This window comes from Lissotriton vulgaris, chromosome 1_1 (genome assembly GCF_964263255.1).
Source record: "Lissotriton vulgaris chromosome 1_1, aLisVul1.2, whole genome shotgun sequence".
NCBI lineage: Eukaryota > Metazoa > Chordata > Amphibia > Caudata > Salamandridae > Lissotriton > Lissotriton vulgaris.
The window spans coordinates 1,663,733,259-1,663,755,037 of NC_141685.1; the positions used below are offsets into that span (position 1 = coordinate 1,663,733,259).

General features: G+C 46.3%; 1 protein-coding gene across 2 annotated transcripts in view; it reads left to right on the forward strand.

Annotated features, from left to right (window-relative positions):
* STRIP2 (striatin interacting protein 2) overlaps positions 1-21,779 on the forward strand; it is a 184,855-nt gene that overhangs the window by 156,566 nt on the left and 6,510 nt on the right. For both annotated transcript variants that reach the window (XM_086918897.1, XM_086918898.1), the window contains exon 19: positions 21,068-21,172. In XM_086918897.1, the coding sequence (XP_086775023.1) occupies positions 21,068-21,172 (105 nt within the window). The remainder of the gene's footprint in view (positions 1-21,067; positions 21,173-21,779) is intronic.

Genomic DNA, 21,779 nt, shown 5'->3' on the forward strand with positions numbered 1-21,779 from the left:
TAACGGGAGCCGCTGAATTACTTGTCTGTGTCACACCCTTTTTCTGACCGTCAGCTGGAACTGACTGGGCAACTAGCATTTTCATTTTCGTGTCTTTCATACGTCTCTGTTCGTGATCTTGTTTTTCTCCAATTCTGTTCTGGTGATATTGTAACATTTGTAACATCTGGGATGGCGTATTTGCTTGCCAAGTGCTTTCGACTTTATATACACGATTCTTAACCTGTGTCAGGGAATTCTCGACTAATTTTGTTACAAAAAGGTGCGGGTATGACTCGCTACTTGGTTTCAGGCCACTATTAATAATAAAACATTTCTCGAATCTTGAATAGAAATCACTAGTATCTTCATCGTGTTTCTGTTTACAGGCTGAGATTGCGTCCCAGTCTTCCTTTTTAGTTGTCAGTAGTCTTGGCAAAACCTGTACTATTAAACCTGGTAATGCTTTAGCTTTCTCCCCAAGGCCCAGCCCTGGAGTGCGACCTTTTTCCTCGTCCTCTATTTCAGTCCAAATAATCTTTTTATCTCCCACCTCCCATTCTTTTTCCTTGAGTTTCTCGTAAATGCCTGTGGGCAACAGTACTTTTTACATTTTCATAATATCCGTATACGTGTAATCTCCCATGAGTAACATATCTTTAATTTCTCGGTGGAAACCTGCCGGGTCTTTATCGTGGCAGGGTACTAGTTTCTTCATTTCTAGTAATTCCATTTTAGTTAAAGGTGTATATACAAATACGCGTTCTAGCGTGTCATCATCTTTTCTTACTGGATGTACTTCTCGTAAAGGATTCTGTCTGTCGAGGTAAAACATTTTTCTTTCTGGGGGCGGAGCTGAAACATATTGTGGGCCTAAGAAAGCGTTATATCTGTGCCGTTGTTCTAGAATTATTCTAATTAACTTGGTACTTAGGCCTCTCCATCTATTCAAAAGTAGTGCTTCTAATGTATCAGGTAGGGGACCTGGATCAGAATGTTGATTTCTGTATAACGTAATGAGGTGCTGAATCATGTACATACCAGCTAATTTCTGCTCGTCTGGGGAAAGATTTAAAAATGTCTGAGCTACTGTATCATCATTATATGTGCTAGGATTGTCAGCCCATTGTACTGCTGACCGGGCTAGTTCTTGTTCATCCATAGAATTGAGTACATGGTACCCCATTCGTTCTTGAAGTATTTTATCGGTAACCTGAAACAGATATTCAGGAGAGCTCGTTTTTGAGATGCCAGAGAGAAAAACTCTCTTGCTTTCTGGACGAATGCCTTTCTTAAGGTAATTTCCCTTACCTACATATGCTATCATTTCTTTGGTCGTGTCGTTATCCTCTGGTTCTTCCTCCTCTGAGGATTCAATCTTGTCGCTATCTCCTTCCCTTTCAGGTTCCTTTCTTTCATGTATTTCTATTACTGCTTTCCTGATTCTTTTGTACATATTTGCTATACTGCTCTGTTTATCATGCTTTCCCTCGGCTATATTCTGGCCCCACTTGTTTAGTGCATCCATCTCGTCCTTGTCTACACCAGGCCTGTCTTGTTCTCTTATTAGACAATTTATGAAGAAGCGTAATATACAACCTTGAGTGTCAGTTTTCTGGTGAGCCATGGCCTCTTTAATACTTTCAGGACCTTCCCCTGTCTGGATAAAATGATATATTCTGTCTAGATGATCAGTCATTCCTGGTAATAACATTAAATAATCTGTAACTCGTCGTAGACGTAGTGATGCTAGCTCCATTCTATCGGTTTTACCGGGTACTGGATCGTATCTGCAATCTGGAAGGGGTTCTTTAAGTGGGTTGTAATTCTGTATTCGGGGTGTACGTTGCTTTGCTAGGTCCCTAAGGGTCAATCTGTGTGTTTGTGGCGGGGTCTGGTAACCTCCTGTCGCACCTCCTGAGGCGGAGGCTTGAGCATGGCTTGTCTGTGGAGTCTGTATGTGTAATGGAACTTGTCTCTTACCAGGATCGGGCCCGAAAGGATTTAATGTATTAATAGTAGGAGCGGGAAGTGGTGGGGGAATAGGTGGTACATGATGTTGAACGGGTGTAGCTTGTTGCGGTACTGGCTGGGCATTGTCTTGGAGTAGGTTGCCATCTCCGTCACCGTCAGTAGGCGGTACGTGGGCACGTGGATTTGTATAAGCGGGAGCTACATCGTCTAGATAGGAAGAAAGGAATATGTCTTTTGTGGTCTTGTGCCTTACTTTAGTCGGAACCAATGGTGGCGGCAGATCTTTCGGTATTTCTGGAGTGGCTTTAGGCGAACCCTCGGCCACTAGATACATGCCATTTGCAAGAGTGTTTCGTATACGGTCTACTTGTTCTGCTTGTATTCGGATACCTTCAGCAACTAATTCGTTTTCTCGGACCTCGCCGACTCTTCTCTATGTTTTTCTGCTTTTCGGAATGCTTTTTCTGCACGTTTATGCGATTCTTTACGCCACAATTCTATGGCGTCTTTCTGAGATTGTCTGGCTTTCTTTTTCCATAGTGCTTCCTCTACTCTCATGATGCACTCGGCATCCCATGTCCCTTTAACAGGCCACCTATGTTTCTCTTCTAGGTGCTTGGTATAATCGGCCCATAAATCTAGATACAGTATGGCATCTAAGCCATGTTTATGGTACATAAAATTTCCGGGAGTGTCCCTAGGTGGGACAGGAATCGCTTCCTCTAGTATCCCTTTCCTAGTTCCTAACTGTCTTAATTTATTGAATAGTGGCATCCTGTTGCTTGGTACTTGATACTCGATACTTGTTACTTACTCTAACTTGAACACAGTTAATATACAAAAACACAATAATGTACATCAAAACAGTCACTCATACCACGACATTAATCACATGAAACCTATTGAACACATATGGACTACCCTTGAACTCCAGAAAACGAGAACAAAAATCGAACCCTTGAATACTTGATATACTGCTAAACAGTACAGATACACTGTCTAAAACAGTGCAGACCGTGTTTGTGTACCCAAACCCGTCTTTACCGGATACATAATAATGCACCCGTCTAGATGCGTCCCCAGCAACGGTACTCACCGGGAAGCACGGAACGGAAGGCCTCGGACAACTCGACTGGACTGGACCGGACTGGACTCGGCTCGACTCGATACGTGAATACTTCGGAACTGGTGGGCCTCTTGACACCTCGGACCTTGTTTCTTTTGGCTAGGCTCTGGTCGGGATCCTCCGCACTCCTCACCGCCTCGTCTGGGTGCTGATCGCAGTCTCCGTCACCTCCGTAGGCCTGAGGGAGATACAGGAAATCCTGCGGGTACGCGTAATTGTCCGTCTTGACTGTGGCAGGGGGCAAAGGCTGCAACGCACCTACCGGCGCGTGGGGTGGGGGAGGGGTCCCTATTCGGGCGCCAAATTAATGTGGTAAATATTTAATTACCGTCCTAATTTCTATGCAGGTAAGTACTATAAAATAACTCAGTCGGAAAGAAAGAGACAGAGTCCGTGGTGTTAGAGTTCTAAGGGGTTTTATTCCTTAAAAAGGAATGGTTCAGAACCGGATATCATGTTCCTGACACCGCTGGGGTTCAGGAAGGGATAGAGCATACTTTATTGACAATACATAACTTTTATACTTAATGCACAGAATGGTAACCAATACAGAAGGCGTAACAGCTGAGAGAAACGAGATAAGGACACACACGTGTTAGCAATACGTAATCAGAAGGCGTGAACTAGGGCGTACACAGAGGTGTGTGCTAGAAACGTCACATGAAAGTGTCACAAGTGGGTGGGTACATAGCAGAATCTTGCAATGTCAGCAGAAATCTGAGGTCTGGATGCGCGCGCAGCTGCATGACGTGTGATTGACGTGAAGCTGGAGGGTGCAGGGGACTTGACATTTACACTAGAGGAAAGAGACAGAAGTCTGGCATGTCAGATCAACTCGTTCCTATATCATATCTGATATCTGATGTTTGGGAACCATATTATCTGGAAGGAAAGGTCTCTTGGGCAGAGGCTATCCTATACTGACTATGAATGCGTGCATATGTGCCTACGTGTCTGTGTGTAAAGCGAGGGGGCCATGGGCCTACCATGGTAACGGGAGCTATGAATTACTTGCATGGAGACAGAAAGGCCGGGCCCTTTGCTCTGCAGCTGAGGGGTTGTTTATCTACCCTGCTAGACTGGAATGTGTTTTCGGGAAGCTGAGCTTGGCTATGCTGATAACGTGAAGGTAAAATACTGTCTTTGGCAGGCAAGCAGGCCGAGCCAGGCCCCGCTCGCCTCGCAGGGAGTAGGACAGAGTTCATGGGGGCATCCCACGTTGCAGTTTCAGGAGGCAGAGATGACTTTGTAAAAGAAAAGGCTCGATGACGGAAATCGGGGCCTAGCTCACACAGAGCCAGGAATACAGAAAGTGCACCATACAAAGACGGTGGCAAGGCATACTTAGGAACGGAATATCCGACCCATTCAGGGTGGATCTGAAAGAGGACATGTTAACGTTGGACGCAAATGTATTTGCGTCTTCATAGCTGGCACAGGAGGGAAGTTACATGCACTTTAAGCTCGTACATGGAGACGGTGGGGTACACGTTAGGGAACATTCCGGACCATAAAATTTCTATTTCCTCAAAACGACAGTCAGTCTTGTGACGTTGTTCCTGTTTGACAAGGACTCTGTCGCCTTCCTGCAGGGAGGGTGACCGGGCTCTCCGCTTGCAGTCAGCATACTCTTTCATTTTATCTTTGCGCAGCTGATCTGTCACAGCCATCTCTTGATGCCGTTGGTCCGAGAGAGGCCTCCGCAGTGCTCCATCCCATGTTGGGATCCTATTTCTCATTGTCCTTCCGAGCATGAGGGTGGCGGGGCACTGGTCCATAGTGGAATGTGGAGTGGTTCTGTATGCACTCAGAACCTCATTCAGTGCCGACCTCAGATCCTTCTTCTCGGCGGTGGCTTGCTGGAAAGTTCTCTTGATGGTGGCCATGAATCTCTCTACTGTGCCGTTGGCCTGAGGCCACAGGGGCGTGACTTTGCGATGTTGAAAGTCCATTTGCTTCGCGAATTCACTGAATTCATGACTGTTGAATGGCGGTCCGTTGTCTGTCTTGATGACTTTGGGGACGCCCCATGTCGCGAAGACTTCCTCGAGTACCTTGAGGGTGCAGGCAGCACTGGTAGATGACGTGAACTGAGCCACTGGGAATCTCGAGTATTCGTCCATGATGACGACCACGTAATTTCCTGATTGCAGGGGCCCATAAAAGTCCATGGCAACCTCCTGCCACACTCCATCAGGCAATGGTGTCATTCGTAGGGGTGTGGGTGGACTGCTGTGACTAGTCAGTTGACAGAGGTGACAGTCTTTTAGTGTGTCTTCAACCATCTGGTCGAGTGTCGGAAACCAGACGCGTTCTCTCAGTGCTCTTTTGGTGGACACGACTCCCCGATGCCCTTCGTGAGCAAGGTCAATCGTTCCTTGTCTCAGCATTGCAGGAATGACCAGTCTGTGGTCTCTCAGGAGGAGGCCGTCAGTAGTTACAGAGAGTTCGTCGGAGATGTGTCTGAACGCCTGGAGTTCTTTCCTGACGGCAGGATCTTCCTCTTCTTCCTGCGGGTGGTATCTCCACCGGTTGGATTGTATGCGTTTCAGCACCATTTGTAGGATGTTGTCTTGATTGGTCGCCTCCCGAATGGTGTGCATGGGGATAGCCGGTGGACGAGCATGACCAGTCACGAAATGGATATATTCTTCCGCGATGGAGGGCTCAGCTTCGGAGGATTCTCAGGGGTGGCGTGACATGTAGTCAGCGGGATTCTCCGCTTTCCCCGGTTTGTGGACGATCGTAAAGGTGTATTCTTGTAGACGCAAACCCCATCTTTCGATCCTGGGGGGCATCTTGCATTTGGGATTCCCATAGATCGTGACGAGTGCCTGGTGGTCGGTTATGAGTGTGAAGTGCTTCCCGTATACGAAGATGTGGAAATGTTCACACGCCCACACGACAGCTAAGCTCTCCTTTTCCGGTTGGGAGAATTTCTTTTCCGGATCGGTTAGGCTCCGACTGGCGTAGGCGATGATCCGTCGCTGATCCGATTCGTTGTCGTATTGCACCAGAATGGCCCCCAAGCCCACGGGGCTTGCGTCCACGGTGATTTCTGTTTTTCTCTTGGGGTTGAAATAAGAGAGGCAGTCGGCGGATTCCACGGCGTGTTTAATGGCAATGAAGGCACGCTCACACTCCGGGGTCCACACGAATGGTTGGCCAGCTTTCGTGAGAAGCCGCAGAGGGTGACTTACGGTGGCGTAGTCATGAATGTAGCGGGCGCAATAGCTCGCCATTCCGAGGAAAGAACGTAGGTCGTTGACATCTGCTGGACTCTTGGCGTTGTTGAGCGTGGCAATTTTGTCAGGGTCTGGTTTCATGCCACTTGACGAGAAGATGTGACCGAAGAATTTCAAGGTGGACTGATGAAATTCACATTTTTCCCTGTTAAGGGTCAAGTTGGCTTCCATGAGGGCGTGGCAGACACGATCGAGGGCGATGTCGTGCTCTCGCGTGTCAGATCCGTAGATCAAGATATCGTCACTGTAATTGAGGGCGTTAGGTATGTGATGGATGACCAGACGTATGGCTTCTTGGAAGATTTCGGCAGCCGATGAGACGCCGAAACTGAGTCGCTTATAGCGGAAGAGACCAAGGTGAGTGGCGAAGGTCGTGATGAGGCGAGAGTCAACATCTAGCTCGAGCTGGTGGTAGCCCTTATTTAGGTCCAGTTTGGAGAAAACCTTTGCCCCGTTGAGTGCGGTGATCATATCACTCAGGTGTGGTCCGGGGTGTCTCTCCCTTTCAATGGCCGCGTTCGGCAGGCGCATGTCCACACAGAGCCTAACCTTGTTGGGGGTCCCTTTCTTGGGGACAATGACCACCGGGGATACCCATGGAGTGGGGCCCTCAGTACGCTCGATGATGTCAGCGTCCAGGAGTTCCTGCAACTCATCTTCAACCGCTGATTGTAGGTGGAAGGGCACTCGTCGTGGATGCTGAGCCACAGGTTTAACTTGCTCATTGATATGCAGATGGATTTGCCTGCCCTTCAACTTCCCCAGGCCCTGGAACAGTTTGGGAAATTTCTCAGCACAGTCTGAGCTGTTATTCACATTAAAGAGGATATGCACCAGTCGAAGGCGTTCGGCGGTGGGAAGGCTCAGTAAACAGTCTGCCTCAGGTCCTTTAATGACGTGGATGACTGCTGGAATGGAGATGTCGCCGTATGTCAGGGTGGTGTCGAATTTCCCCAAGCATGGGAGTGGTTTCCTTGCCATCCAGGTGACCACACGCACGGGTGCGAAACGCAGGCTGGGTTTTGGGTCCATGCGTTCATGCTCAGCAACCGAGATGTAGTTGAGAGATGCTCCACTGTCCATGACAAACTTGGCAGCGTGGTTGCCCACCTTGATGTTGAGACGTGGGTATCGTTTGAGCTGATCATTGTCAGCAAAGTTGACATATTCCGTGGTGTATGAGGACCGTCTGGATGAGGATGACCTTGATTCCCTAGATGGAGAGCGACTGTCCCATCTGGACTGTCGGGATTCTCGGCTGGAGCGTGATGACGTGGGAGATCTGATGGGTTCTCCGTGAACCGCTCTGATGTGGTGGCGCTTGGTCTCCGATCTCGAGGGCCTGTGCGTGCCATCACGTCCGTCATTCTCACTGCGTCTTTCTTTGTGGTAGTCCCCACACATGGCCTCAAAGTGATTGGATCGACCACATTTTCTGCAGCGTTGGCCCATGGCGGGGCAAGAATCGATGTGAGGGAATTCGTATCCACACCTGTAGCACCGCCGCATGCGTTCAGGTCGTCGATCCCTCCTCTCAGGTTCCTTTCTCCCGTAGTCCGGGCGTCGTCTGGGTGAGAATCTTGAGCGCCGAGACCTGTCTCGTGGGTTTCTTCTCCTGCTGTCACGCCGATCCTGTCTTCCATGCCTTCGGTCTGAGATGCGATTGGCGTGTTCATGACTAATACTAGGCTTGGTTTCGATATCCGCTGCGTTTTCCTCAGCCTGGTCATACAATCGGGAGTTTTCTTCAATTTCTTCCAGTTCTTGCGGTTTTCTTAGCAATCGGCGCCTCAGAGATTCCGAGTGACAGCCAGTGATTATTTGGGATTTAATGGCTGCGTCAGGCGAGAAGTTTGTGAAGTCGCAGTATTGGGACTGTCGTCGTAGTCGATGTATGAATGAAATTAGTGGTTCTTCTTTCCCTTGACGCTGCTGGTGGAATTTGTGCCGCTCGTAATCAACATTCCTCTTGTGCAGAAAACGTTTGTTTAGCACATCTCTCACTTTGACGTATGTGTCAGCTTCTGTCGCTGGGATTTCTCGCACGATTTTGCTTATCTCGCGTCCCCCTAGGTTGCGGAGGGCAATTATTTACTCATCGTCCGGCACTATTTTGGACCCTATGATGTAGTCCTCAAAGTCCTCTAGCCAGTCTTGCCATTTCTGGCCCATGCTGCTTCCGATGGTTACTGTTAGCGGCTCAGGGGCACGTAGATATGTCCCTCCTTTGACTTCGGTTTGCGCTGCAGTTGGAGCTGGAGCTGGAGGGTTGGACATCTTGACAATGTGTCTTCAGTGCCCGCGCGTCGCTGCGTTGCTTCTGCTATCGATGCTTGTTTATTTCCCAACGTTGGTTCCCGCTTTTTCTCTACGCGGCGTCCTGCCGGTTTGCACGCATCCAGCGTGAGGTTTCCACCGACAGCGGGATCCTGGGCCCAGGCTTTCCGGCGCTTGGTCGCTCCCGCTGGTCGGTCCCGTCGGACGTTTCTTCCGACGCTGGGGTCACTTTTCTTCCGCGTTGGGGCACACGCAGCAGGGTCGGGGTGGGCTCCCGATCTCTGTGCTGCTGCTGCTGCTCACCATCTGGCGGGGTCGCGTGTCGGCGCGCTTCACCTTCCTTGGCGCCACTGGGGACAGGGCTCACTGGGCTGTCTGCAGGCGGTGGGTTTGACTGTATCCCACCCTCGTCGCCAGTTGTAGCGTCGCGCTACAATGAACACACACACTGCTTATTCCTTAACACTGGAGCTTTATTCCATACAACTGGTATCGACCCTGTCCCTACTCTAACTGACCCCTTCCTGTCCGGTCCCCGCCTCTTCCCCTCTGCCCACCTAACTCCGCCCACCCAGCTACTGAACTGCTAACTTCTAACTTCTTTACAAGGCCAAGGATTCCGTGGGCATTCAACCGATATTTCTTTCACCACCTGCAATTCATTTTCTTTTTTTTTTTATTTCAAATCGTTTTTATTGAAGTAAGAAAACAAAGCAAAAGACATTACATTAAATCTTCCATCAAAAGTGAATTATTACAGATGTTGTCAGACTAATACAGAAACTATAAATGATAAAAAACAAAGAGAAGAATCACTCTTGCTTGTCACGTGGTTATTGATCAAGTTGTTAAACACTTGACGTGCGGATGAATGGGAATAGCTCTGACATATTAACTAGGATCACACCCATATAACCATGATACTATTACAAGGTCGTATTGCTTCAAGGTGGCTCAAAATGGAGGGATGAATCGTCTAGCGACTTCCATAATTTCTTATTGGATGGACACCACGTAGAGGACTGTAACGCCTGATTCGTGGCACCTCTCAGGAAAGACAGCCATTCCTGCCAAATTTTAAAATTTACTTCCTTAAAACATTTCCACTTGCATAAAACAACCTTACATGCCAATGTCAACATTAAATCCAAGAGCTGGCGATCATGCTCATTTGCCAATCGCGGTTCCAACCCCCCTAAAATGACATATACAAATTCCTTCATTGGCTTTATCTTAAACACGTGATGAATGCATACAAATACTTTTTCCCAATATTCTCTCAGCAGGGGACAGTTGAATAACATGTGAGGAAGATCACCAGTCCCTGATTGGCAATTCCAGCACTCCGGGGAGTCACGTAGTTTACATTTAAATAGCTTTTCCGGAGTCCAGAACGACCTATTTATGAGCATATACTTCGTCTGGAATAGGATGGGTGATACTTTGTGGGCAAGTGCTGATTTATGAATCAATTCCCAATCCCACTCTATCCCTGTGGAGTTAGGTTCCGCTTCCCATTTCACTTCCACTGCTTTGTGAGATTTGCTGGGCAGCGGTAACAACAATTTATACACCTTGGAAACGAAGTGACCTGAGTGCATAATGCGTGGGAGATGTGTTATCAGCCACGGAGTGTAGGGTGTGAAGTTACGGCTGGTTAATGTCGCCTTGACTTTTAGAAAATGATAGAAGTCTATCGGGGCTAGGCCAAACTTCGTCTGTAGGCTTGAGAACGGGATTGGTTCGCTGTTGTCATACAAGTCTCCGGCCAGGTTAATACCTTTTTCGGACCATGACTCCCAGAAGAGTTCCACACCCGTGTGTTTAAGGTAGGGGTTTTTCCATAATGACATGCATGATGATTTAGAGAATGTCAATTTGGTTTTATGCGTTTGGTCAAGTCTAAGTAGGGCCCTTCTGGTATTTAACAATATGTATCTGGAGTGAGGTAGGTGCGACAGATCCATGGTGATTAAAGACTCAAGCGGAGCCTTGCCTACTATTGATCTCTCAATGTTAATCCACACAGGAGTGTAAGTTGGTGATTTTATTAACCATTGAGCACCTTGCTTACAAAGAAAGGCTGTCTGGTAGTTCCTGAACGATGGCAGACCCAGGCCACCTTTATCTTTTGCCAGTTGCAGTTTCTTTAGAGATATCCTGGCTTTCTTGCCCCGCCACAGGAAGTTACCAAACAGCTGGTCTATTTTTAAGACAAAATTATTAGAGAACGTCATAGGGAGCATACTGGCCAGGTAGTTAACTAAGGGTGTTGACATCATTTTGAGAGTTTCAGCCCTGCCCCACCAAGAGAGAAATTTTGGAGACCAACTTTCTAGAAGAGTAGATATTTTTTTCAAAGTCGATTCTTCATTTATTTTTAGAGTGGAGACCAAATCCTTATCGAAGTCCAACCCCAGGTACTTAAAGCATTTGGGCTGCCATGTAAGACCAGAATCCCCCAAGATCCCCTTGTCCCCTATATTGTTGAGCAGCTTGACCTCCGTCTTGTCTTTATTGAGCTTGTAGCCCGAAACCCTCGAAAATTCTTCAATGTCCGACATGAGTGCAGACACTGCCTCATCCGCCCTTTCAGATAAGACAAGCACATCATCTGCATATGCTGTCAATTTAACCGTGCAGTCTCCAAAGGGTATACCTGCAATTTTAGGATCTTCCCTTATATGATATAAGAACGGTTCAATTGCCAACAAAAATAACGAGGGTGATAACGGGCACCCCTGCCTCGTACCTTGCTTTAAGCAAAAGGAGGATGAGAACGAACCACCCGCCCTTACTCGCGCCGAGGGGCAGCAATAAAGTGACATCACTAGCCGTGTGAATGTTTCCCCCAAATTAAATTTATTGAGGACTGCTTTGAGAAAGACCCAATCAACCTTATCGAATGCTTTTTCGGCATCTAACGTTATTGCCACTGTAGGGGTGTCTAGAAGTTTAGATTTCTCTAGCACATGCGCCAAAATCCGTGTGTTATCACTGGACAACCTATGCTTTAGGAAGCCCGCCTGAGATGGATGGACTAGTTGTGGGAGCACCTTTTGAAGACGTGCGGAGAGTATCATTGCTAGAATCTTACAGTCAATATTAATTAGTGAAATTGGCCTGTAGTTTTTTGGGAGCGATGGATCTTTCCCTTCCTTCGGGAGCACTGCAATTGTTGCCTCCGCCAGAGTGCCTTTTACTTCACCAGAGCTATTTATTTCTTGGAATAGGTTTAGCAACGGCCCAGTTAACATAGTTGGGAATGTTTTATAGAATTTTGCTGTAAAGCCATCTGGGCCTGGTGCCTTTCCTGATTTCAGTTTTTTAATCGCACTTACTACTTCTTCAGCACTAATTGGGCCATTTAGACTAACCTGGTCTTCAGCTGTCAACCTTGGAAGGTCACACTCGTCCAAATAATTCTTAATTTTATCTTCCTCCACCTTTGTATTTTTTGCGTACAGGTCCTCATAGAACACCCTAAATACCTCAGCTATCTTATCTGGATCAGAATGTGAGTTCCCTGAGGCGTCCTTAAGGATGTTAATACAGTTTTTTTGTACTTTAAATTTCAAATATGAAGCTAGACTCTTTCCTGCTTTATTGGATTCACAAATCTTAAACCTCTTCCCTTTGTCCAGCCAAACTCCAGCCCTTTCACTTATTAACTTATTGTGTTCATATTTCTTATTTGCCAGAGCATAAAGAGGCATATTGTCTCTTAACCTTAGATGTTTACTTTCAAGATCTCCAATTTCACTTTCAAGGGATTCTAGTTTCGCGTTATAATTTTTATTCATGGCAGACCTAATCTTGATACATACACCCCGTATTGTACTTTTCATAGCATCCCATCTAGTAAGATCAGATGTGTCCCCCTCTTTATTAATTTGCAGGTAAGAGACAATGGCAGCTTGTATTGTAGATCTGTGTTGAGCATCGCTTAATATCTCATCATTCAGGCGCCAAGACGTCTGCCGGGGAGATGATTTGGCATTTGTAATGTACAGGGAAATACAAGAATGATCCGACATCACACGAGGCTCTATGTTGGTAGATTCTATTCTGGGTACCCCGTTCTGTGTTATGAGGATGTAGTCAATCCTGGAATATGAATCATGCGGTGTAGAATAAAAGGTATAATCCCTCCCTGTGGGATTCTGGAGCCTCCACGCATCCACTAAATGAAAGCGTTCACACAGATTATTGAAGGCTCTATGGGATTTGTTTGGTTTGAAAGGGCAGTGGGAGTCCCTATCTAGCGTTGCGTCTTTTGGAAGATTAAAGTCACCACCCACTATATGAACAGCGCTATCTGGGATATTTTCCATATGTTTATTTAAGTCCTCCCAAAACTTGAGGTCACTGGTGTTAGGAGCATATATGTTCGTAACATAAAACTCCGTATTTTCTTTGCTTAGTTTTGCCGTAACCCACCTCCCGTCTGAGCTAGCCTCATGAGATAAAACCTCCACCTTTGATCTCTTCGCGACAAGAATCAACACCCCATTCTTTTTGTGTACAGATTCTGCACCCACAACCTCGTTGTAAAACTTGTTCCTCAAGTGGTAAAACAGCTTAGCTTCCAGTTTCGTCTCTTGTAACAATACAATATCGCCTTTCAATCTGCGCACATAATCTAAGATTTTTTGTCTTTTGATAGGCTGGTTCAGACCTTTAACATTGAGTGACAATATCTTCATCTTGTCCATATTACATACTCCCATCGGAGTATTCACAGCGTTATGTGTGAACAGTTAAAGAATGCTTCATTTGGAGAAAGACGTACATCACACTTGACCAATTACAAAATGTTGGTCTTCCATCTCCTTGAGACTTCGAGAGGACATATGAGCGAACACAGAGGCTATAACCCACATCACCATCAAGTGTCAGTGCAGTAGTGAAAATGCAAGCAAGAAGAAGAAAAAGAAAGAGAAAAAGAAAAAGAAAAAGAAAAAGAATCGAACATAAAAGACAAGTAACACATACCCGAACCCCCAATCCCCTCGACCCCCCACCCTTCCCACCCCACCTGTATTTTGTAGGCATGGTGATTGGAGAGAGAGTGCAGTGCAGCCTCCCCGTGCCTAAACATATCCATATTCTTTGGAGCATTCAAGACTATTAACATTTACTCAAAACTTGTGAGTTGTTCTAACTATCACAACTATCACGACTATCACAACTATAATAAACCATGTACCAAGTAACCTTGCACGTATGAGGAAATGCAAAGACTGCAAGATAAGAGATAAACGAAACAAGGCATTACCTTCATTAGACTGAGTGTCAGGACCCACATTAATACCAGCTGGTAACATTATAAAACTAAGTTGTGAGGTATGTGAAAACGCATTACACGTATAAGCGAAATAGCTCATGGTCGAAGAGTACAAATGTTTAAACATGGATACCACAGTCAGCACCTTAAACGAAATAGCTCATGGTCGAAGAATACAAATGTTTAAACATGGATATCACATTCAGCACCTTAAAACTGGGCCCTAACCTGGGCCCTCAAAGTATCCTGAAAAATGTATATAAATGTATAGAATGTGTATAATACGGATACATATACGGAAATACAAACTCCGAATCAGAAAGTCTTAAACTTTGGCCATAATCCTTATTTCCAAAGTACCAAATTCGTGTGACATAATAGCTGAACATATTCAATTGCTCTGCTTAACAACTAAGAATTGAAAAACCATTGGAGAATGCGTGTAGCAGGATACCCTTCATTTATAACCTGAGGCTGAAGCCTGGTCAGCGGGGCTTTCATGATTATTCGTCTCCATGTCCAAGTCCTCAGGGCCATCCAGCATATGTTTCAATTTCAGTGGATCTGAAAAAATGTGTGGAGAGCCCTGAATAATCACTCGATACCTTGCCGGACCAATGAATCCATATTGGAAGCCCCTTTTCTTCAGTTGCGGTCGAAGCGCCAAGAATGCCTTCCTGACTTCCACCGTCTCTTTACTGTAGTCTTGAGATATATAGACCTTAGCAGACTTCCACAGAATGTGATTGTTTTTACGCATGAAGGTAAGAATCTGTTCTACATGCTGGTACCGGAGTGGTTTGCAAACAATAGCTCTGGGACCCTTTTGATCCTTTGAGATCCTGGCCGGGACTCTGTGGGCTCTATCAAATTCTAGTGGGTGTACAAACGTCATGTTTGTAGCTTGGGTAAACCAGGACTCAAGAAAAGCCACGCAGCTCCCCAGTTGATCCTCTGAACCTTCCGGAATTCCAAAAATGCGTAGGTTCCCCCTTCGATTACGGTCCTCCAATTCAGCGAGTTTCCGTGTTGTTTGATCCGCTGCTATACACAAGCTTTTAACTGCGTTGCAGGTCTTCACTTCCATATCCTCGAGTTTGCTAATCCTCGTTTCCGCCTCTAAAAGTTTTGCATTGGTATCGCGGTTATCTTGTCTGATTGCTGCCACTTCTTCTTTTGTCGCCTTCGCCAGATCCCTGACTTCATCAAGTCTGCTAAGTATTAAATCTATTGGATCCGGGTTATCCTTCCTCCCTTTGCCAGGTGAGGGTAGATCAGACTTAAGTCTCTTTAGACTTTTTGCTAGCTCTTTGTCTGACATGTTTATTCGTGATGTAGACTGACTGATGTAGACTGACTGATCGTGGGCAGTGATTCACCTGATTTGTGCCTGACCGCCGTGACGCACTTTCTTGTCCAGGCTCCGGAGAATTTTCTATTTGTTCCTATCTGTTCCCCAAATGACCATTGAGAGAGCTGAGATAGCCAGGAACCGGCAATCAATGAAGCTGACCGTTAGTTCTATCAAGTCAAACACTGTGCTGAAGGCGCCATTCTTAACTCAGGATGAAAGTTTGCGTCACCATTTGGAGTATACCATAGCTTAAAATACTCAATATGTGCGGAGTGGAACTCTCACTCAATCGCATTACAGTGACACAGCGTGTGGTAGGCGCACTCTCCGATCATACATTCAGAATCTTCACTTTTTTTCAGTCTTTACCAGTCTTTACCAGCTTCTGCCCATTATAAAACAACAACTAATCATACCTTCATGTTGAGCCTGCACCCAGACATCATAGCATATGATTTTCCTGCAATTCATTTTCATCTGCAAATAAGATTAAGCGTATATGAAGCCTGCATCCAACCGTGTCCTGCCTGTTTGCCTGCTCAGGAGTTTTTTCACTGTATGTATGTTATGCAGGACTATGTGTTGTCTGTGTGCAGCCCTGGCCCCTGCAGGTGCCACATGCCTTGGGTCAGACTAAGGCGTGCAGTGCCTGTCACTGCATTACCACACTGAGTGTACTGTCGTCAAATTAAAGCTCATCTTTGCCTTTGTACCCTGTTGCTGGAGGCGCTCAGTGCATTGCTTGTATATTGCCAGCCGAGCTGTCAGTCTGCGGCGGGTTCATGCCCGCAGAGCCGGGGTCGAGGAGAGGTGAGGCTGCCATGGAGACACCAGTGTCTTGTCTTTCGTGAATGTGAGGGGTCATCACAGCCCTGGTAGGTCATCACAACTGAAAGGAAGTCAACAAACACCTCTGCCCTACTGGGCACTCAAGTCTCCACCAGTCAGTACAGCACAACTCCTCAAAGCACCAGCACTTCAGACCCTCCTGCAGACCTGGGGGTGCCTGCCCTTCACAGTAGGGGGTCTTTCCCTCCACCCTGTCCTAGATCAGCGGTGCAAGGCAGGACGCGAGAGTTCAGGTACCACTGAGCGGGCAGGAGTATTTGGATCACCCGGGGGGGGGCAGAAGCACCGTCATGGGGCGGCTCAAGCAAGCCAAGGGGTGACGTTTATCAGCACTCCACCTCTTTCATTTCTACCCCTGCACTCTCGTCCCCATCCCATCTGCCGCAGTACACTCAGCGCTCATCCCTTTTTACTGCCTGCGCTCTTTGCCCCTTCCTATCTCTCTCCAATGTTCTCTGCCCTCTTCCTTTGTGCCCCTCTGTTTTTTAGGTCGAGCAGACCTACCCTCAATGCGTGAGCATTGAAGAGGTCTGCTTCAGACCTATTGTGGCCCGTATTTAGGAATGTTGACAGCAATCAGACGCGCGCTTTCACATTGTCAGATTTCACCTCGGGAGCGCGCGTCTGAGCTGCGCTTGCGCAGACTAACTCGCTTCCCTCGCACGCATTAACGGCACAGACACAGCCATCCCCCACCCCTCTGCATGCACGCACGCACGCGCACACATACACACGCTGCCGCCCCCACACCCCACACCCCACCCACACACACACATACACGCAGACAGGCACAACACACGCAGGCACATACAAGCGCGCGCACCCCCCTCCCCCCTCTTACAAACCCGCACACACACACTCCCAACCCCGCTCACCGGCACAAGCAGGGCTTCCATCACTGGGGTGGCGGGCACCGTCAAAGTGCCCCGATGCCCCCCCTCACCGGCTCCTCTCGTCCTGTCCATCCGTGTCAGACCAGACTCCGCAGCCCGCTCCGTTGTTTCTTCGCCCCTTCAGTGCGTATCACGCCTCTCCTTTCTCCCGGCCGGAAATCCCTTTTGCGTGTCAGGCCTCGTTTTCGAAACTGAACTGTCCCGCAACAGTGTATATAATATCGGCAGTCGTTCTGCACACTTGGTATTGCGGTCCTCGGCATTTGCAACCTCACACCCTATTATGTGTCTGTTATGGTCGCTCATTATATGTGTATGTGTTACGTATAAAAATCAGATTCCCCGAAAATAAGCAACGTTGCATTTTTTATACTGCTGGCCACGTCCATTATATAGAGCCTCTGTCAACCCTCCGGATATTATTACAGACATTTTTTCATTACCCTGTCCACGCGGGTAGGACTCGCCTGCATCCACGCATGTGACCCTTTTACAGACTTGCATGACACTATTGTTTGGTACTTTCCAGATACGCAGAGAGCACTGTACCTGCTGGAGCAGTACTGGTCTAAGTTGAACCAGACTGAAGACAGTGGAGGGCAGAGAGACACTAAACAGCGAGATGCTGCTAGCATTGAATCTCTCCTCCAGCACAGACACCGGCATTGCGCCTGTAAAGCACCTAGAGGAAACGTGGAGGGAGAGGGGCACTAATACATTTGCGGGACATTGCATTTCAGTCCAGTGATGTGGGAATATGCACCAAAATGAGTCCGTCTAACCTTCGATGTTTGGCACTTAGCAGGGCTGCAAAGAACTTGTTAGGAAAAAATAAGGTGCCTTCTAAATGCAATGAAATCACTTGCTTAAACACGCAGAAGCGTCTCAACTTAGTAAATCAGAATACATGCTATCTATTGAAAGGGAAAGTTTTAATTTTACTACGATTGACCTCATTCATAAAATTATCTGTGCTCTTTCTTTGATATATCCTAAATTCATGAAACTGCATAATTTCCTGTTAAAAATTCCTACTTAATTATGCTGGTTAAACTCTGGAATAATAACTTCCTCTTTGCAAACAATTTAGAGCGAGAAAATATGATACATTAATGAACTTTTGCTCATCAGAAAGGTGACTTAAGATCACGTTGTGTAAGGGCTCATTCATCTACGTGTATCCCATTAGGTTTTCGTATGCAGAATGACCTGCAAACTACACATTTTGGCCAATATCTCACAGTTTCCTCACATTTCAGTGCAGGGAAAGTTCTGAAAACCGCCAGGAACCATATAAGTACTACCACCCAGCCTTCCCAGGTTTTTTACACAGTGTATTGAGTTGGAGCGGCTCAGCAGGCTGGAAGCCAAAAGGAGGATTGAATGTAAAAGCCATTGTTATTTGTGATATCAATACATGTAAGTCACGTAAATACAACACAGATTGCATTACAAATGCTATAGGTGTCACATTTGCCAAAGTTCAAACTATTGGCATTGCAAGTGACAAAGCTATTTATTTCGCTATTTTCAAAACCAACACATAAACAAAAAATGTGTCATTTACAATACCAATAGCTCAAACTTTCCTAATGCGAGACCTATTGCATTGCAAATGCTTGTTTTAAAATCTGTTCGTTTTGTCCCAGCGCCTTCCACATTCTGTCGTTAGGTATCTGTCGTCAGGTATCTGTCCGTTATGCCTATGCACTTTGCACCTCTGTGCTCTCTATGCTTCCCTGTCCTGCTGGTCCCTGTGCTCTCTGCCTGTCCCCTATGCTTGCTGGTCTCTGTGCTCTCAGCATATCCCCTATGAGTACTGGTCCCTGTGCTCTCTGCTTGTCCCCCGTGCCTGCTGGTCCCTATGCTCTCTGCCTGTCCCCTATGCCTGCTGATCCCTGAGCTCTATGCTTGCCCCCTGTGCCTGCTGATCTCTGTGCTCTCTGCATGTCCCCTGTGCCTGCTGGTCCGTGATCTCTGCCTGTCCCCCGTGCCTGCTGGTCCCTGTGTTCTTTGCCTGTCCCCCGTGCCTGCTGGTCCCTGTGCTCTCTGCATGTCCACTGTGCCTGCTGGTCCGTGATCTCTGCCTGTCCCCCGTGCCTGCTGGTCCGTGATCTCTGCCTGTCCCCCGTGCCTGCTGGTCCCTGTGTTCTATGATATGCAGAAGAGCATGAGGATAAACGTTGCCATCATAGCGCTACAGCATCACACAACATATATTAGAACAAATTCCTGACTCACATTTCGCTTGCCTCAGCCCTGTCCTTTTCTAATATTTTAGAAAATGCCTGGCATGAATGACTGCTTCAAATCAAATGCATTAAGCTAATCCCAAATGTGAAATGTGCCATACAACCGCAATGTTGCCCAAGACAATCTGTACATCTTTGCCGCCCTGCAGCCTTTCAGCTCTTATTAAGGGGTGTGTTCATCAGAAAATTAAGGCACATTCACAGGTTCCTCATAAGAGGATCAATCTTGCCTTAGCTGGTGGCATTATTTTCTGTGTTTGGAATTAATGAAAGTATACATTTGGTGTTTCTGGGCGAAATGTAAATTTACATAAGTCTGTTTGTGTCTTGAATTTAGAGTGAAATCCATGAAGAAATATTTGTGAAATTTTGAAAATTGGTATAACTTGCTCAGAACGTTTTTGTCCACCAGGATGGAAATTGTTACCTTTTAAGTTTGTATTTTGAAAGTTTTATATAGCACAAACATGACCCTTGCTGGTATCAGAATGTTTTACAATTGTTCAGAGAGCAGAGGCAACTCGGATAAATAATATCATAGTGGAGAAAAATACAAGCTATGGCAATACCCAGAAAAGGGAGTGTACAACACAATGTCAGGATCTATAGAGCATAGCATGCGTACATGCATAGCAGTCCCTTGCATCCACAGTGTCAATGCACTCACAAAGCAATTCACAATAAACGCTTGAAGAAAGATCTCCTCTAGAAGCGTCCACATGCAAGTCCCTCCGATCTAGCGAGTGCACTCTACCACCAGAGAAGAGCCCCCTATCCTCTCTCCTACACACGAGCAAAATCATAATCATCCAATTCAAAGTCCAAACCAATGAGGAGGGAAGGTGTTTGTGTTTTATTTTTAGGTTGGGTCAGACATTAGAGGGCTTCTCATAGGTTGGGATGGACTTGAGTGGCCTCCAGCTGGTAGGGGTAGGATGCATGGTTTGACAGAATGTTTACTTGACATACACATTTAACCCACTATGTGCCTTCTTTCTTTGTGAACAACTGAGTGAGTTGAACCACGTGGTAATGGCAGGACTGTTGATTATTGTGTCGAAGCATAATTCTGATTGCAACCCCTTGATCAGTTACGAAATCACAAATTGGGGTGGTAACTGATTGACAAGGTCCACTTTGAAACTTTTCTCCTTTGTGAGTGTTGACAAATGTTTCAGGGAGATTAGACAGTGTTCCATGAGACCAATGGTGACTCTCAGTGAAACTTTAAAAAAACATATGTATATTTTAAACACAGTCCTGGTTGCTTTAATTAAAAAAAATGGGCTGCATTAAAAAAGAAAAAACATTATTTAAACACATTCACAGACCCGGTGGCCTGCTGACCCTTGCAGGTTACCTCCCCAGTGATTATGTCCAATCACAGAGGGATGCAAATTGTGCTTCTATAAACCAAAGGAGAGAGTTAGGACAGTATGTAGGCCATCCTTGTCCCTGTGTATTAATGAATTAATCAACTATGATGGTCCACTAAAGAGTGGTTTGGTCAATACCGCAGTGTCTGGCACCACACGGTTTTTTAAAAGAACCCTCACACACTGGTGCAAATTGTAACCTGCCTAATGAATATTAAATTAGCAGGTCATTCCAAGACTCCCTTTGATTCAGCATTTTGGGAATCAAACCATTGGTATATAGTTTGGGAAGCAAAATAAGATTGCATTTACAAAAATAAGGTCCACAAATTGTGGCCAATGTTTTGCAAATGTAATCTTTGTACATCAGGCCCAGAGTTCTTTCCCTTTATCCATACACCTCAGACACATACCTTTACCACAACCTGACATGCATTCTTCCTCTTTGTGTGCAGGAGACTGGAGACACCAACCAGTTCTGCTGGAGAAACCTCTTCTCTTGCATTAACCTTCTGAGGATCCTCAACAAGCTGACCAAGTGGAAGCATTCGCGTACCATGGTAAGTATGCTAACATCTTCTTTTATATGCATGCCTTCTCGAGGAATCTAGACAAAGGACTGAGTATTCCTCTCCACTGTGCTGGCCTCAGTGACCTGCAGAGATCAGATGGATGTCCACGTTTCCCACATCTGGCAGACAGGGGACTGAGGACCTCCCATTATTTTGAGTGAAAGGCAACACTACAACATATATTTCCTCCTCCTGCTGATGCCTCCTCACCATTTCTACAAGAAGCTGCTTTGGTAAAAACCCTGGCTCTGCTGCCTTCAGGGACAGGGGATTTTAACTCACATTTCCTGCATAGTAAGGAAAAGGCACTTACACAGTTCTCTTACCTTGGTATGTGCTACAGACACATGTTCTAGGTTGAAGAACTCATGCAGTGCCAGGCAGAGACAATTTTAACATTCCAAAATATAGCTTTGTTTCATGAGGTTGCTTCTCATGGCATGAATAAATGCTTTTGTGAATTTCACATGAAATTAGATGATACTGTGAAAAGTATTATGCTCAAGCTCCAAACACACATGTTGTGTCTTTTAAAGATGTCTAGCCACTTAGGGCTCAATTCATAAATTGTATTTTGTAGTACTTTACTAATACT